The following is a 17,830-nucleotide window of genomic DNA, read 5'->3' on the forward strand; positions in this document are numbered from 1 at the left end:
TGAAATGCGATTATCTTTGTGGGTAGCATTGTATGATTTGGAAAAAGACTTTAGGTCTAATATAAAGATCCTTCAAATAAATCATCCAGCTAAGCTTCTGTGGCCCCAAACTCCTAATTTAAAAATGTTGATAAATGAAGTACCTCTTTAGTTAATAAATGAAGTATCTCTTTAGTTATCCTTTGTCAGCAACATTCATTTTAATGGAAAGTGAGTTTACAGGGTTACATGATTGAACTACTGAGCCAAGTCAGTGTTGGCAAATGATGGGCTAAATTATTGATGTTACACACTAATGAATTCTGATGAGAAATAAAACACAGACATTACGTTTCAAGTGGTTCATAATTATTTTTGTACTTTAAAAGCAATTTTATTCTTTTTCCAAATCATACTGGTTCTGTAAAACAAAAACATAGTTAGTGATTATACTAAAATTATTGAGTTTGTGGCAAAAAATGCTCTTGCAAATTTTCATTTCTGTGAAGATAATGTTATTCACACTAGGTTTCTGATTTCCTTATATACTTCTGGGAAAAGATAATTAAATTAAATGTCTAAATTTTAAAGCCAGTGTCTTTAAATAAGATAATCTGCTTTGCAACCATGGTTAGCATTTCAATAGATGCATTTATAATCTATGATATGTCTATCAACACATTTACTAGAGCTGTGTTGAAATATCATAATTATTTCAGGTAATGACAAAGACAGAGGGACTTCTATGAAGCAGCTTTGTTTTAGTAAAGAAGCTGTCTCCAAATGTGTGATATAGAATGAAGTGTGTACCATAAAATTCTAGATGTTTGACAAAATCAGGGCTTGGTGGCAATAACTGAAGTATGTTCATGTTCAGTAAGGCACACAAAGGCTTATACATTCCATGACATAACTACAGTGTCCTGTAATATTTCCTCAGAAATATATCCCAGATTGACTAATTGTGTGGCTCTGTGAGTTTCCTTCTTTCTAGTGGGGGGATTCAAACAGGGCTCACTCTGCAGAGATCTTAAACTGTTTTTAGTTAAAAGGGACCAGAAGTAGACATAATATACAAGAAGTTAGCTCAGAGGTTCATTACTTTCTAGTCTTTGGGCAAGTCTTAGCTTCTCTACAGCTCAGTTACCAAACCCTCTAAAAAGGACAAGTCCTCATCTCCCATCAGAGATGGTTGTTATAATTCACAAATCAGATACGCATGAAGAAATCTGCTATGTAAATATAATGTAAATTTACTTATTATATTTCCATAAATCTAGATCATTTAGGGAGGCCATCAGAATTAGTTCAGAAAAAAAATGTTTTTACCAGCTGAGGGATAATGATGCAAAAGAAACGAATGGGAAGGGTTTTCAAGTCAATGTTTGGTCAACATGCTAGATGACTGTCCCCTTAAGATAATATGTGCAGATCCATACAAGAAAAAATGCCTAAAGGTAAAATTTCTTTTACTATGTTGGATTGAGATAGGAGATGCAATGCAGTGTACCTTAGATCTCACTTCATGTACACTTTATATATATAAATACTAGGAGGTGTTTATCTTAACTCTATAATATCCTGTTCCCATGTTAAAATTTACTGAGTCACTTTTTACATCTTCATTTTTTTCTCTTTATCTTTGATAGACTTGGTACCATTTGTGAATAAGTCTACTTCAAATCTTTTTTATATTTTAAAATCTTATCCTAATATTTTCTTCTTGTTATAACTGCTCTGTTCATTGTTCTATAATCTTGATACTCTTGGATGAAAAATCATGTGTCTGTATTAATCTCACATCAAAGCAGCATCATTATATAATGATGATGCTAAGTTGTATGAAAAATACCTACCTGATATGCTCCATTAGTCACTAATTTTCAAACTTAAAGTTCTGTCTTTGAAAAACTCCTCTCCCCCACACCACTGACATGGCTCTTCCACTTGAAAAATGTACTGTCTGTATAATGTGAATTAAAAAAAAAATGCTGGGTATTATTTTGTTTAAGTCCAAGGGAAAAAAATCAGAACACATAAAAATTTATGTCTTTCTAATAAAATCAATCATAAATATGCTTACTTTGTTTCAAAATAAAAAGGGTTACACTCTGGTTTTAACATGCTATTTAGCAGAATAAAAGGAGAAGTTAATTTAATTGATGGAATTTAATATTGAAAAATGCTTTATTAACCTAAATTTATACCACTTTGATATATTGTGTGAAATGAGTATGTTTTCATACCTTAGATATCAGTATTTGAATTGAGGTTCTCCTTTGTTATCTTCAAGTGGAAGAAAGAGAGGTGATTTCAGTGCTACCATTGTTATCCCAGGCACTCATAGATTTTATCAGAGAGAATCTTCTATATTTTAAGAGGTGAAAGAGTCAGAAGACCAACACCATATGTGACAAAGAATTAAAGAATGAAAGTTTATGAACACAGAGGCAACCAGTCTGAGGGAAACAGGAGTATAAAGGAAGCTCTTAAACACATTCAATTAAACCATCTGGCAGTCAAGTCAACATATAAAATAAATAATATTGGCTGGGTTACATTAACAGTTAAGAAGAGCTTCACTTATTCATTTATTACACATCTTTATTAGGATGTTCCTAGGTGCTAGCCTAAGTTCCATATGCTAAATGCTAAGTTAGGGGCCCACTAGAAATATGGCCCTCATCACATCTTTGACCGTGTTTTGTATTCTTCCCTATATCAGCTCCAGGATCCGCCCACAGAGGCCCTCTAATTCTACCTGAAGGAAATACTCAGCTTCATGCCTCTCAAACTGTTCGTTCCATCATATGGATTAATCTTGCATGGATTTCTTTAACTCTGTTCAAAATATTTTCTAAAAAAAAAAAAACCAAAATATTTTCTAATTTCTCTTATAATTCCTTTCTTGACCCACATGATTAGAAGTGTGTGATTTATTTGAGAAATCTTTCAAGTACCTTTCAACTTGATTTCTGATAATTTCATTGTAGTCAGACAACATATTCCTCACTATTTCAATCTTTTAAATTTATTTAAACTTGATTTATGACTCAGGATATGGTATGTATTTGGAAATATTCCATATGCACTTTAAAATAATGTATATTCAGTTATTGTTGAATGGAATGTTCAGTAAATGTCAATAAGGTCTAGTTGGTTGATAGTGTAGTTCAGTTCTTCCATGTTCTTACTGGTTTTCTGTCTGCATGTTCTATTAATTCCTGAGAGGAATATCAAAGTCTCAAATTATAAAAAAATCTCAAATTATACTTATGCATCTTTTTATTTCTACTGCAATTTTTCTCAATGTTTTCCATATGTATTTTGAATTTTTTTATTAGATGACTACAGATTTAGAATTGTTATATGTGCTTGATAAACTGATTCTTTCTCTTAATGAAATGATCCTCTTGATCTCTGGTTATAGTTAAATTGTGAAGTTTAATTTGATATTAATATAGCCTCACCAACTTGGTTTGCATGGCATGTCTTTTTCTTTTTTTTTTTTAATATTTTATTTATTTATTCATGAGAGACAAAGACACAGGCAGAGAGAGAAGCAGGCTCCATGCAGGGAGCCCAATGCGGGACTTGATTCTGGATCCCAGGCTCACACTCTGAGCCAAAGGCAGATGCTCAATTGCTGAGCCACCCAGGCGTCCCTGGCAAGTCTTTTTCTATCCTTATACTTTTAACCTATCAGTGTCTTCATGGTGTATCATTTATAGACAAATAGATAACTAAATTTGAGTCTTGTATGTTTATATAATGTGACTATTATCTGTTTTTTAATTGGAAATTTTAGTTCATTTTTAAAATATAACTTTTAGTATGGTTATATGGCCTACGTTTTGATATTTTTGCTGGATAGAGAATTCTAAGTTTACTTTTCCCTTAGGCAGTTTAAAGATAGTCTTCTGTCTTTTGAACTTCATAGTTTCTGATGAGATGCTAGAGGTAATTTTTTATTTCTTCTCCTCTGGATTCTTTTATATTTTATTTTTAATTTTCATTATCTTTAGTTTTGAAATGTTGACTACAATGTAAATATCTTTTTTGGGGGGGAGGTTCTTTGAGTTTATTTGGATCTGTATTTCATGTTTTTCACCCAAAAAGCCATATGATTTTTATACTTTTTATGGTTTAAGTGAACTCTCCACTGGTAGCTGATAAGCTACACTAATACCATGAGAAGAAATACTTGACATGAGAATACCAAAAATTTAGCACTTGGTTTGATAAATGAATGGTTAATAATTATTTACTGAATGTTCAATGCATTCTTCTAACAGCAAACTTAAATTAGTCAGACTGTTAAATTTGTGACCTTGTTTAAGAACTTATTTTACCTCTTCTCTTTCACTGTCTTCCTCTGAGACCATCTAATCTTAGTAACAAACACACAGAAAATTGTCACTGTATGATTTTTAAGAGCAGGTATTCTGCAGCCAAAGTGTTTGGGTTAAAATCCTGTCTCTTCTATTTGCTATGTGACCCTGGGCAAAAGATGTAACCTCTGTGTGCTTCAGTTTCCTCTTTTGTTAAATTGAAACACCATGCATACACCTCCTAGGGTTCTTTAAGAATTAAATGAATTAAAACTTATAAAGCACAGAGGACAGTGGTTGGCACTTAGTGAAGATGAGACAGTTGACATGTTAAAGAAAAAAAAAAAAAACAAGCAAAACCAACAAAAAAATCAAGAAACAATGTCTATTCCATAGCCATGGAATTTATTTTCCAAGTCTTTTATAATAATTAATTAGACTTAAAAAAATTAACTTATATTTATAAATATTTATAAATATTTAATTTATAGATCTTTTCTACTTGAAGGTGTTACCCTCCCTCCATCTCACACATCATTTCTCTTTCTGTATATTCAGTTACTCATTCCTGGAAGATTATTTCAAATCCCATCTATTTTACAAAAGTATTACTCTGAATTCAGGCCTAAGTAGCTTTCTCCACTTCCTAGCCATAAAGTTTATTGTCTATACCTGGTAATACAACCATTTAACTAGGTATTTTCCAGTATTTTATATATCTACCTCTTCACTTTGTTTCTGGTATTCCCTATATCACATTTTATTCCTTAATAATATAAAATTAGTTGCCATATCCCCTGTATCCTATGCACTATTCAATTTTATTCTCATAATCTTTGTTCAAGCCATTTCTTCTTTTTAAATTAGAACTATCTTTTTTTCTTTTTGTCTATGTTTTTCATTTGGTTTCTATTTGTCTGTGGTGTGTCTCTTCTAAATGTGATGGAATTTCCTTTACAACCAATCTGTAAATCTATAACTTTGGACATTACAATGAAACAATTTGTATTTATTGTGATTACAAGATGTTTGGGCAAAACTATCTGTTCTCTATAGTTAAGAGTCTGTTTTTTGGTTTCTCTTTCCTAATTTATTTTGTCTCTTAAATTCCACAAATGAGTGAAACCATATTGTATTTGTCTTTCTCTGAATGACTTATTTTGCTTAGCATTATACTCTCTAGCTCTGTCCATGTTGCTGTGAATGTCAAGATTTCATTCTTTTTTTATAGCTGAATAATATTCCATTGTATCTATATACCACATCTTTTTTATTGAGAATTTGCTTTATTTTATTATTTTATTTTATTTTAATTTAATTTAATTAATTTTAATTTAATTTAATTTTAAATTAATTTTATTTTATTTTATTTTATTTTATTTTATTTTATTTTATTGGAGTTCAATTTGCCAACATATAGCATAACACCCAGTGCTCATCTCGTCAAGTGCCCCCCTCAGTGCCCGTCACCCAGTCACCCTAACCCCCCGCCCACCTCCCTTTCTACTACCTGCTGTTCGTTTCCCAGAGTTAGGTGTCTCTCATGTTCTGTCACCCTTACTGATAATTTCACTCATTTTCTCTCCTTTCCCCTTTATTCCCTTCCACCATTTTTTAATTACCCAAATGAATGAGACCAATGCTTGTCCTTCTCCGATTGACTTACTTCACTCAGCATAATAATCTCCAGTTCTCTCCACGTCAAAGCAAATGGTGGGTATTCGTCGTTTCTAACGGCTGAGTAATATTCCATTGTATACATAGACCACAGCTTCTTTATCCATTCATCTCTGGATGGACACCGAGGCTCCTTCCACAGTTTGGCTATTGTGGACATTGCTGCTAGAAACACCGGGGTGCAGGTGTCCCCGCGTTTCATTGCATCTGTATCTTTGGGGTAAATCCCCAGCAGTGCAATTGCTGGGTCGTAGGGCAGATCTATTTTTAAGTCTTTGAGGAACCTCCACACAGTTTTCCAGAGTGGCTGCACCAGTTCACATTCCCACCAACAGTGTAAGAGGGTTCCCTTTTCTCCGCATCCTTTCTGACATTTGTGGTTTCCTGCCTTGTTAATGTTCCCCATTCTCACCGGTGTGAGGTGGTATCTCATTGTGGTTTTGATTTGTATTTCCCTGATGGCAAGTGATGCAGAGAATTTTCTCATGTGCATGTTGGCCATGTCCATGTCTTCCTCTGTGAGATGTCTGTTCATGTCTTTTGCCCATTTCATGATTGGATTGTTTCTTTGGTGTTGAGTTCAATAAGTTCTTTATAGATCTTGGAAACTAGCCCTTTATCTGATACGTCATTTGCAAATATCTTCTCCCATTCTGAAGGTTGTCTTTTAGTTTTGTTGACTGTTTCTTTTGCTTTGCAGAAGCTTTTTATCTTGATTAAGTCCCAGTGATTCATTTTTGCCTTTGTTTCCCTTGCCTTTATGGATGTATCTTGCAAGAAGTTGCTGTGGCCAAGTTCAAAAAGGGTGTTGCCTGTGTTCTGCTCTAGGATTCTGATGGAATCTTGTCTCACATTTAGATCTTTCATCCATTTTGAGTTTATCTTTGTGTATGGTGAAAGAGAGTGGTCTAGTTTCGTTCTTCTGCATGTGGGTGTCCAATTTTCCCAGCACCATTTATTGAAGAGACTGTCTTTTTTCCAGTGGATAGTCTTTCCTCCTTTGTTGAATATTAGTTGACCACAGAGTTGAAGGTCCACTTCTGGATTCTCTATTCTGTTCCATTGATCTATGTGTCTGTTTTTGTGCCAGTACCACACTGTCTTAATGACCACATCTTTGTAGAACAACCTGAAATCTGGCATTGTGATGCCCCCAGCTCTGGTTTTCTTTTTTAATATTCCCCTGGCTATTTGGGGTCTTTTCTGATTCCACACAAATCTTAAGATGATTTATTGCAACTCTCTGAGGAAAGTTATACCACATCTTCTTTAAGCATTCATCTATTGAGTGAAAATGGGCTTCTTCCATAGTTTGGCTATTATAAATAATGCTGAAATAAACACAGGGATGCATGTATCCCTTTGAATTAATGTTCTTATGTTTTTTGGGTAAAAATCAGTGGTGTGATTACTGAGTTGTAGGGTTGTTCTATTTTTAATCTTTTGAGGAAACTCCATACTGTTTTCCAGAGTGGCTGCACCAGTTTGCATTTCCATAGACAGTGTAAGAGGGTACCTTTTTCTTCACATGTTTACCAACACTTGTTGTTTCTTGTCTTTTTGATTTTAGCCTTTCTGACAGGTGTGAGGTGATATCTCACTGTGGTTTTGATTTGCATTTCCCTAATGAGTGATGTTGAGCATCTTTTCAAGCGTCTATTGGCCATTTGTATGTTTTTTTTTGGAGAAATGTCTGTTCATATCATTGGACTGGGTTATTTGTTTATTGGGTGTTGAGTTGTATCAGTTCTTTATATATTTTGCATACAACCCTTAACAGATATGTCATTTCCAAATATCTTCTCTCATTTAGTAGGTTGCCTTTTAGTTTTGTTGATTGTTTCCTTTACTGTATAGAAGTTTCTTATTTTGATACAGTCTCAATAGTGAATTTTTGTTTTTGTTTCCCTTGCCTCAGGACACATTTCTAGAAAAGTGTTGCTATGGCTGATATCACAAAAATTGCTGCCTGTCCTCTCTTTTAGGATTTTTATGGTTTCAAATCTCACCATTAGGTCTTTAACCCGTTTTGAATTTATTTTTGTGTATGGTGTAAGAAAGTGGTCCAGGTTCATTCTTTTGCATGTAGCTGTCCAGTTTTCCTAACATTACTTGTTGAAGAGACTGTCTTTTTCCCATCAGATATTCTTTCCTTCTTTGCCAAAGTTTAATGAACATATAAGTATGGATTTCTTTCTGGATCTTCTATTCTGTTCCATTCATCTATGTGTTTATTTTTGTGCCAGTACCATACTGGTTTGATCACTACAGTTTTGTAATATGACTTTAAGTCTGGAATTGTGATACTCCAGTTTTGCTTTTCTGTTTTTCAAGGTTGCTTTGGTTGGTCAGGATCTTTTGTGGTTCCATACAAATTTCAGGATTGTTTGTTCTAGCTCTGTGACCAATGCTGGCAGTACTTTGCTAAGGATTGCATTAAATGTGTAGATTGCTTTTAGTGGATAGTATAGATATTTTAAGAATATTTGTTTTATAATTTATGAGCATGGAATGTTTTCCCATTTCTTTGTGTCATATTGAGTTTCTCTCATCAGTGTTGTAGAGTTCTCAGAGTATAGGTATTTCACCTCTTTGGTTAGGTTTATTCCCAAGTATCTTACTGTTTTTGATGCAATTGTGAATTGGATTGATTTATGGGTTTCTCTTTCTACTGCTTCATTAGTGGTACATGGAAATACAACATCTTTTTGATATATAATTTTTAATATTATTCCCTTATAATTGTTAGTATTTCTGTGATGTTGGCTGTTATTTCTCTCCTCTTTAATTTGTGATTTTATTTGAATCTTTTTTTGTATGATTAGAGGTTTATCAATTTTGTTGATATTTTGAAAGAACCAGCTCCTGATTTCATTGCTCTGTTCTATTGATTTTTAAGTTTCTATATCATTTATTTCTGCTTTAGCCTTCATTAGTCCTTCTGCTGGTTTTGAGTTTTTTTTTTTATTGTTCTTTTTCTAGCTCCTTTAGTGTAAGTTTAGGTTGTATATTTGAGATTTTTCTTGTTTCTTGAGGTAGGCTTGTATTGCTATAAACATCTTTCTTAGAAATGCTTTTTCTGCATTCCAAAGATTTTGGACCATTATGTTTTCTTTTCTTTTTTTTTTAAACAGCACATTTTTTTATTTTTTTAAATTTTTATTTATTTATGATAGTTACACAGACAGAAAGAGAGAGAGAGACAGAGACAGAGACACAGGCTCCATGCACCGGGAGCCCGACGTGGGATTCGATCCCGGGTCCAGGATCGCGCCCTGGGCCAAAGGCAGGCGCCAAACTGCTGCGCCACCCAGGGATCCCTGGACCATTATGTTTTCATTTTCATTTGTTTCCATGTAATTTTTAAATTTTTCTTTAATTTATTGGTTTGTCTATTCATTGTTTAGTAGTAGGTTATTTAACTTTTGGGTATTTGTGTGCTTTCCAATCTTTTTTTCTTGTGGTTGATTTCTAGTTTATAGTGTTATGGTCAGCAAAGATGCATGGTATGACTTTGATCTTTTTGATTTTTTTTTAGATTTGTTTTGTAGCCTAATCTATTCTCTATTCTAGAGAATGTTCCATGTGCACTTGAAAAGAATGTATATTATGCTGTTTTAGGATGGAATGTTCTGAATATATGTTAAGTCCAGCTGATCAGCACATCATTCAAAGCCATTGTTTCCTTGCTGAAATTTCTGTTTGGATGATCTGTCCATTGATGTAACTGGGGTGTTAAAGTACCCTACTATTATTGTATTACTATCTATTACTTTCTTTGTGTATGTTAACCGTTTTATGTATTTTTATGTATTTGGGTGCTCCTATGTTGGGTGCATAAATATTTACAATTGTTGTATCTTCTTGTTGGACCATCACCCTTATTATTATATAGTACCTTTCTTTATCTCTTATTACCCTCTTTGTTTTAAAATCTATTTCGTCTGATATTAGTATTGCTACCCTGGCTTTCTTTTGACATTTATTTTAATGCTAAATATTTCTCCAGCATCTCACTTTCAATCTGCATGTATCTTCAGGTCTGAAATGAGTTTCTTATAGGCAGTATATAGTCTTGTTTTTCTATCTACTCTGTCACCTTGTGTTTTTTGATTGGAGCATTTAGTCCATTTACATTCAAAGTAAATATTGATAAATATGTATATATTGAAAGATATGTATATATTTTACTTGTTATGTGGTTCTTTTTGTAGTTTTTCTCTGATCCTTCTCTTGCTGTCTTTCATGGTTTGTTGGCTTTCTTTAGTGATATACTTGGATTCCTTTCCCTTTATTCTTTGCATATCTATTACTAGTTTTTGATTTATGGTTACCGTTAGGTTTGTATATAACATCTTCTGCATAAAATAGTCTATATTAAGTTGATGGCTCCCATTCTTTATGCTTCTCCCCTTTATGCTTTAGATATATGGCATCATATATTACATCCTTTTATTTTGTGAATTTCTGGACTGGTTTTTATAGATATACATATTGTTACTCCTTTTATGCTACCAACTTTTTGTTCTCTCACTATGGTCTTTCCTTTCCATTCAAAGCATCCCCTTTAATATTTCTTGTAGGAATGGTTTAGTGATCACGAATCCTTTAGATTTTGTTTGTCTCAGAAACACTTTGTCTCTTCTATTCTGAATGACTGTATTGTTGCATAGAGTATTCTTGGCTGTAGATCTTTCCCTTTCAGCACTTTGAATATGTCATGCCACTCTCTTCTTGACTACAAAGTTTCTGCTGAAAAAATCTGCTGATAGCCTTATGGAGTTTCTCTTGTAACTGTCTTATTTTCTCTTGCTGCTTTAAATTTTTTCTTTATCACCATTTTTTTGCCATTTTAATTACTATATGTCTTGGTATGGACCTCCCTGTGTTGATTTTGTTGGGGAATCTCTATGCCTCCTGGATGTGGATATCTATCTCCTTCCCCAGATTAGGGAAGATTTTTGATATTATTTCTTCCAGTAAATTTTCTGCCCCCTTTTCTCTTTCTTCTTCTGGGATCCCTATAATATGAATATTATTAAACTTGATGGAGTCACGAAGTTCCCTAAGTCTATTCTCTTTTTTTTTTAAATTTTTTTATTTATTTATGATAGTCACAGAGAGAGAGAGAGAGAGAGGCAGAGACACAGGCAGAGGGAGAAGCAGGCTTCATGCACCGAGAGCCCAACGTGGGATTCGATCCCGGGTCTCCAGGATCGCGCCCTGGGCCAAAGGCAGGCGCCAAACCGCTGCGCCACCCAGGGATCCCCCCTAAGTCTATTCTCATTTGCATAATCCTTTTCCCTCTCATTTGCTTGCCTTGATTACTTTTTATTATTCTGTCTTCCAGGTCATTGATTCATTCCTTTGCTTCCTCTAGCCTGCTACTTATTCTACCAAGTGTATTTTAAATTTCATTTGTTATATTCTTCATCTCTGATTGATTCTTTTTAGTCTCTTTGTTAAGGGTCTCATTGATGTCCTCCATTCCTTCTCAAGTCCAGTGAGCATCTTTATGATCATTACTTTAAACTCTCTATCTGGCATATTACTTATATCCATTTTGCTTGGTTCTCTTGTGGTTTTTATGTTTCTCTCATTTGGGATATATTCCTCTGTCCCATCATTTTGTGTACTTCTCTGTGTCTGCTTATTTTAGTAAAGTCAGCTATATCTCCTGCTCTTGAATATAATGGTTTTATGAAGAAGAGATACTGTAGTGCCCTACAGTGCAATGTCTTTTGTTCTCCAGGATCTGGGGCTTCAAGGAGTGTCTCCTATGTGTGTTGCATATGCCCTGCTATTGTGTCCCAGCCAATTTTTCCTTCAATCCAATCATTTGCAGAGGTTCTCTTTGTCTGTTGTGAGCTATGTTCACTCACTGGATGGGTGGGGTGGTTTTTTTTAACAAGATGTGCACTGGTCTGTTTGTGAAATAAGGCTTGTTACCACTACTAATGTGGCCACTTAAACTGAGGTTCCATAAAATGATTGGGTTGGGAGATGGGGTGTTGGTAGGGTTTGTGCTGGGCTTCTGGGAGAGGAGACCTTATGCACCTGGACTGAGGCAAGATTGACTGGAAAGGGTGAATATACAAAAGTATGGGGGACAGGGCTTGGTGTAAGCAAGTTAAGTAGTGAGTGTTGGCACCATGCTAATCTGCACCAGGTGGCCCTGTTTTCTTGTGGTGGGTGGGGGGAGGGAAATGTATCTTCTAGCTCTTCTGTTCCTAGAGGGGTCTCCCTGTGATTATTGCCTCTGTGGCCATGCTCTGAGATGAGTAAATACTCTCCTTCCTGTATGCCCGTGGCATTTTTCAAACTTCTGCTTCCATGCTGTATTGCCACGGGTTTTTGTCATGCTGTCTCTTTATGGGTAGGAACTCTACTTTCTAATGCCCTCAAGAGCCCTCCAGGCTCTCCTGGACCTAAATCCACCAATTTTTAAAATCCCATATTTTAAGTCCTAGTAGTTGTACAAACTTATAAGATTCTGCCCTTCTCACTTTTAAAAGCCATATGGAATGGGGATCTGTCTTCCCTGTGAGGGCTCTCCAGTGTAACAGTCTGTATTTTTGCCTTTTTCCACACCATGGGCTCCCTCCCCACTGCTGACAGTCACAGTCTGGTCTTATTCACTCCCAAACCTCATCTTCACCTTTCCTGCCTTCTTTGATGTGGCCTCTTCTCTACCTTTAGTTGTGGAGTCTGTTCTGCTAGTCCTCAGGTTGGCTTTTGTATTATTCATGATGATGTGAGTGTTATCTAGTTATATTTGTGGGACAGGAGAATTTAGGGTCCTCCTGGCTGGTCCTCTTCCCAGGTCCAACCAAGTGATTTTGGATCTTTAGCCAGTTTTTTCTGGCTTATTATTATTTGTATAGTTATCTTCCAGAAATAAGAAATTGGTTTGTCCCTATAAGTACTCTGCATGTGTGAGTGTATGTGTGCACGCATGCACAAATGTCTGAAATGACTAAACATCTTACTTCTGTGCCATCAAAATTCTTGGCAAAAATACCTAGAGAATTAACATACAGAATAGTAGGCACATAGAGCTTAGACAGAACTTTGAGGTTATCACATTAAATCTTAATAAACTACTTCACCAATTCACATAATCATCAATTCACTCAACAAATATTTTTGATTACTTATGTATTAAGAACTGTCGTTAGTGCCAGGAGGATAAAGATGAACAAATAAAACATGCTTTTCAACTGAGAAGGCTTACATTCTAGTGGGTGAAGAGATACAGACCACAGACAAATGTTTGCACAAGGAGGTCAGGTGAACATTCCAGGAGTACAGACTGAGAAGGTGCTCTCTGGGCTGATTCTTAGCCAGTTTGCTTTCCCTCAACCACTGCAGTGCTTTTGCTCAAGCACTAGCAGTGCATGTTTGGAGAGCAAATGTTTTCCTACTGAGCTCTAAGCCACCATCTCATCTTTTCCATCCAGGTGGGATGGGTCCAGGTGTTGCCAATCTTCACTTAGTCCTTTAGGTGTTTGTCCTTTTGAGTCTTTTCCTTTTACAATTAAACATTCTAAATTTGTACATTATTCCCTTTCCTTGACTTTTATTAGATTGCTATTTTCTAATATATCAAAATGGCCCTTAAACTATACTTCCCAAACCTTTATAAAATACTGCAGATATACTCAACTTTTGAACAAGTGCAATGTGACTATCATCTCCTTTAACGAGACAAAACATTTGTGCCTTCAAAGTCTAAGATCACATGAATGTGTTTGCCACATAACATTCTCTTATTTAAATTATGAGTTAACAACTAGTCTTTTTTCTAAGCCAGATGCCAAAGAGGTATTAAATATCACAGCATTAAATAAATTAAAAATAAAAATAGAAAAATATTGCAATGATAGTACTTTATATGGGCTGAGATTTGAGGTTAGGACTGTAAAATATGCCCTACACTGTCAGATTCAAGAAGTCTCAAATGGTTGCCAGAGCTGGAACATGGCATTGATTTTCAGATCATAGTAGCTCACTTAGGCTCATGTTAAAATTGCAGTCAACTAAAATCCCTATGTGCATATTTTATATAAATGGCTTTGATATCAAATATTCCAATATTTTATTCCAGTTATAGTTTATCTTACTAGTTTCTACTTGATTATGTTATTCAAAAGCTATGTGGCCAACCTGGTTTTCTGCCATCTGCAGATTTGCCAATTATGCATTTGTTTTTTTGATAGTCCTACAAGTAATTGTTCCAAAACCAAGGATGAAACAAAGCTTTATTTTTCTGCTTAACATTTATTTTGAATTGCTTTTTCTCAATATTAGTTATATATAATTTACTTTTTAAAAGATTTATCAGATGGTTTTCTCATCAAATAATTCACTGATACCTTTTTAAAAAATAATTTACTAATATTTTGTGGCATAATTTTAATACTATCTTCAAAATATAAAACATTAGATTCCAGAGTTTTGATATGCTACTAAATCATATGAAAAAAGACAACAATAGTATCTGTTCTGTTAAGCAATTTTTAGCCATGTTGACTCAAATTGTTGAGACTGACATGTGCAGACTCACTCTGCAAACATACTAAATCACTCTATCATGCTTTCATTTAAACATTTTTGATATTATAATAAGTGAAAACAAGAGAGTCATGGGATACTTTTAGATATCCTTAATGGCCTTGCTATTATCATACACACTAAAAACCAACTGAGCAAGAACTGAACTGATTTCACTGATCGTGTAAATCCCCAAAGGAGCTTAGAGTCTTCTAAGAAGAAAAGCACAGCAAGTGGGAGTAAGGTGCTGAAAATACAACTGTGGTTTGGTGATATATACAGAGTATGGTAGGAGGCAAAGAAAAGGAAGGTGCTCAGGAAGGATTTTGTAGAAAAGATGTTAAGATGTTTGAGTTGAATCAGATGTTAACAGGTAAGATAATAAAGAGTATTACAGAAAGAGGTAAGAGTACAGGCACAGGAAAGGAAGAAGGAGTTAAACAAGAGGTTTTATACTTTAAGGAACTAATGTGGAGAGAGATGAATCTGGTACATTTAGTAGGAACTGGGTCATGATGGTCATTGTGTACCATGCTGAAGGTTTAGGAATTGAATTTTTCAGAGGATTGCCCTCATTACTATAGTTTTACGGGAAGATCCTGAAAATTATATTTCAATAATTCTATTAAAAGCCAAAGTTGAAATATTATAAATTGAAGGCATCTCCATTAGATAAGAACTCAGTAAATTCCTTAGTTTCCCCAAATACAATCCGGCCTTCTTACTGTGTCTCTAGAAGCATAGTAGTTGAGTCTTCCTACTGAAACTATCCTAAAATTTCTCTTTATTTATACTGTTATATAACAGTCTCAAAATAAGTAACTTAAAATCACATTTGGTTAAAAAATGATTGGTGAATTTCTAATAAAAATTGGAATAAGGATTGTTGTAGGTTATGGATTGAGAGTTTACTGATAATCAGTTTCTACTGACATTTTCAATATTTCAAAATACAGCCTAATTCACAATGAGGATTTATCATTTGTACGATTTTTGAGAATATTTACACTTAGGCAGAAGTATGAGATTTTTCTAAAACAATAGAACAGACAAATTACCTTTGAATATTTAAAAGGGAATCACGAGTTATAGGCACTCCATAATTTTTAATGTATTATTTGTTAACAGACTTTTTAAAAAAATTATTTATCTGACAGAGAGAGCATGCACAGGAGCACAAGCAGGGGGAGTGGCAGGGAGAGGGAGAGAGACGTAGACTCCCTACCACTGAACACATAGCCAGGTGTGGGCTCATCCCAGGACCCTGGGATCATGACCTGAGTTGAGTTAAAGGCAGACGCTCAACCAATTCAGCCACCTAGGTGCCCCTGTTAACAGACTTTTAAGGAAAAAAAAACAATCTTGCCTTCAAAAATACTGCAACTGTAGTTTATATTCAAGTTTGTATCTGAATATCCATTAAACCTATACATTTAAGTTCTATTTTTCAAAACTTTAAGCTTCTATTATTTTAACTGTTTGTTATAATTCATTATCAATGGCATCCTTATATAAAGTATACATATATAAAGTTATATATGTACTTCAAATGGGGTAGATACACACACACAAACACACACACACACACACACACATTCTCAGAGGAAATAGCAAAAATAGCCACCAGTAAAATGATATTTGAAAAGCATTGGAAGTGTTCTGCAAAATCCTTTGATTGTGGTAAATCACGCATCATGAAGTGTACATGTAATTAAAATATTTAGAAAAAGATTTGGTTTGTTTAGGTTCAGCATGCATTGTTTATGTTGCAAGTTAATGAAGATTATGGTTTTATTTTTTTAAAGATTTTATTTATTTGAGCATGTGTGTGTGCATGCACAAGCAAGCAAGCAAATAGAGAGGAGAAAGAGAGAGATCACAAGCAGGATGGAGGGACAGAGGGAGAAGCCGATTCCCCAATGAGCAGGGAGCAGAGATCCTGATACGGCTGGATCCCAGGGTCCTGGGATCATGACCTGAGCCAAAGGCAGAAGCTCAACCAACTGAGCCACCCACTCACCTCAAAATTATGGTTTTAAAGAACATGTGCATTTTATTTTATAGAACAGGTACTTCTATTTTTTGTTTTTTTAAAATAGAACAAGATGGTGTTCGTTGTCCTTTGGTAAGTCATGTTTTATGCATATTATAACATTTCAAATAATAAAATATTAATCTAAAAAATTGATTTTCCAAAAATAGTCATTAAGGAGTTAATAGGGGTTTCTAAAATAGATCAGAGCCTTAAAATAAAGACAACTGATCCACTAAAAATTTGGATAGAAACAAACAGTAAAATTTCACATACATCTGGAACCGTAGTTACGTTCTAATCCCAAATTGCTTATTTTTCAAATAAAGTTCTCTCTAAATCTTCCTAGGAGGGCAAGACTCTTTCAAAATGGAGAGGGAAAGAAAACAGTTAAATAAAATAAACATAAGTGTCATTTTCACTGAAGTAGATTTCACACAAAAGCAACACAAGGCAACTGTTGACAGTATCTCTTAAACAGCTGAATGGCATCTGCAAAGCCTGAAGATTTGAAAATATACATTTATACCAAATGTATTTATAAAAATCTGTTTTGAGGTTTGTGAAAAATAAGTTCAATCTCCCTTTTCCCCCAAAGTATGCATGGTATATATGCTAACTTACTGAATTCATCCTTCATGCAATTCCAGTTTATTAAAGAGGTTAAAAATTTATAAAACTCTGATGGGATATGGTTTTAATGCTTCATCACACTACCCATCATTTGCTTTTCAATCTAGATCAGAATGATCTTTCCTACTTCCCTGCAATCACCTACCTGCACAGCTAATATTTTCTGAATACTCTCTTGAGAGTCTGTCTGGAATTTGGCCAGCCTCATCTGGCTGTAGAGGACCACCAGTTTGAAGTGCTTCTGCCACACCTTGTGTATCCTTCTTTGCAGCTGACAGAGCTAAAGGGAAGAGGGAGGGGGAAAAACACAAGTCAGAGTAGGAGAGGAAATTAATGGCAGTGTTCAAGAAGAATGATGGAGGGAAATATAGAAAGCAGTCAATAGCCCATTCTGCACTGTACGGACCTGACAGGAATTTCACAGTCTCTTGATTTTTCAGCCCACTCATGTGCATTCATCAGAAACCAGTCACATCTGGCCGCCAGGATGGGGGGTTAATTTTCTCTAAATGCCTCAGCAGTTTTGTTCTAGCTGAGGCAAACTCTGTGACTGCAAAGCTGATGAGTAAAATATTTCTACTTCACCCAGTTTAACTCAAAACCGATAGCCTCGGGACATATTGAA

General features: G+C 34.7%; 1 protein-coding gene across 1 annotated transcript in view; it reads right to left on the reverse strand.

Moving 5' to 3' along the window:
- Positions 1-17,830, reverse strand: part of CCDC178 (coiled-coil domain containing 178) — a 376,460-nt gene that overhangs the window by 21,970 nt on the left and 336,660 nt on the right. The window contains exon 20 of the mRNA XM_041749242.1: positions 17,351-17,485. Within this exon, the coding sequence (XP_041605176.1) occupies positions 17,351-17,485 (135 nt within the window). The remainder of the gene's footprint in view (positions 1-17,350; positions 17,486-17,830) is intronic.

This window comes from Vulpes lagopus, chromosome 1 (assembly GCF_018345385.1).
Source record: "Vulpes lagopus strain Blue_001 chromosome 1, ASM1834538v1, whole genome shotgun sequence".
Taxonomy (NCBI): Eukaryota; Metazoa; Chordata; class Mammalia; order Carnivora; family Canidae; genus Vulpes; species Vulpes lagopus.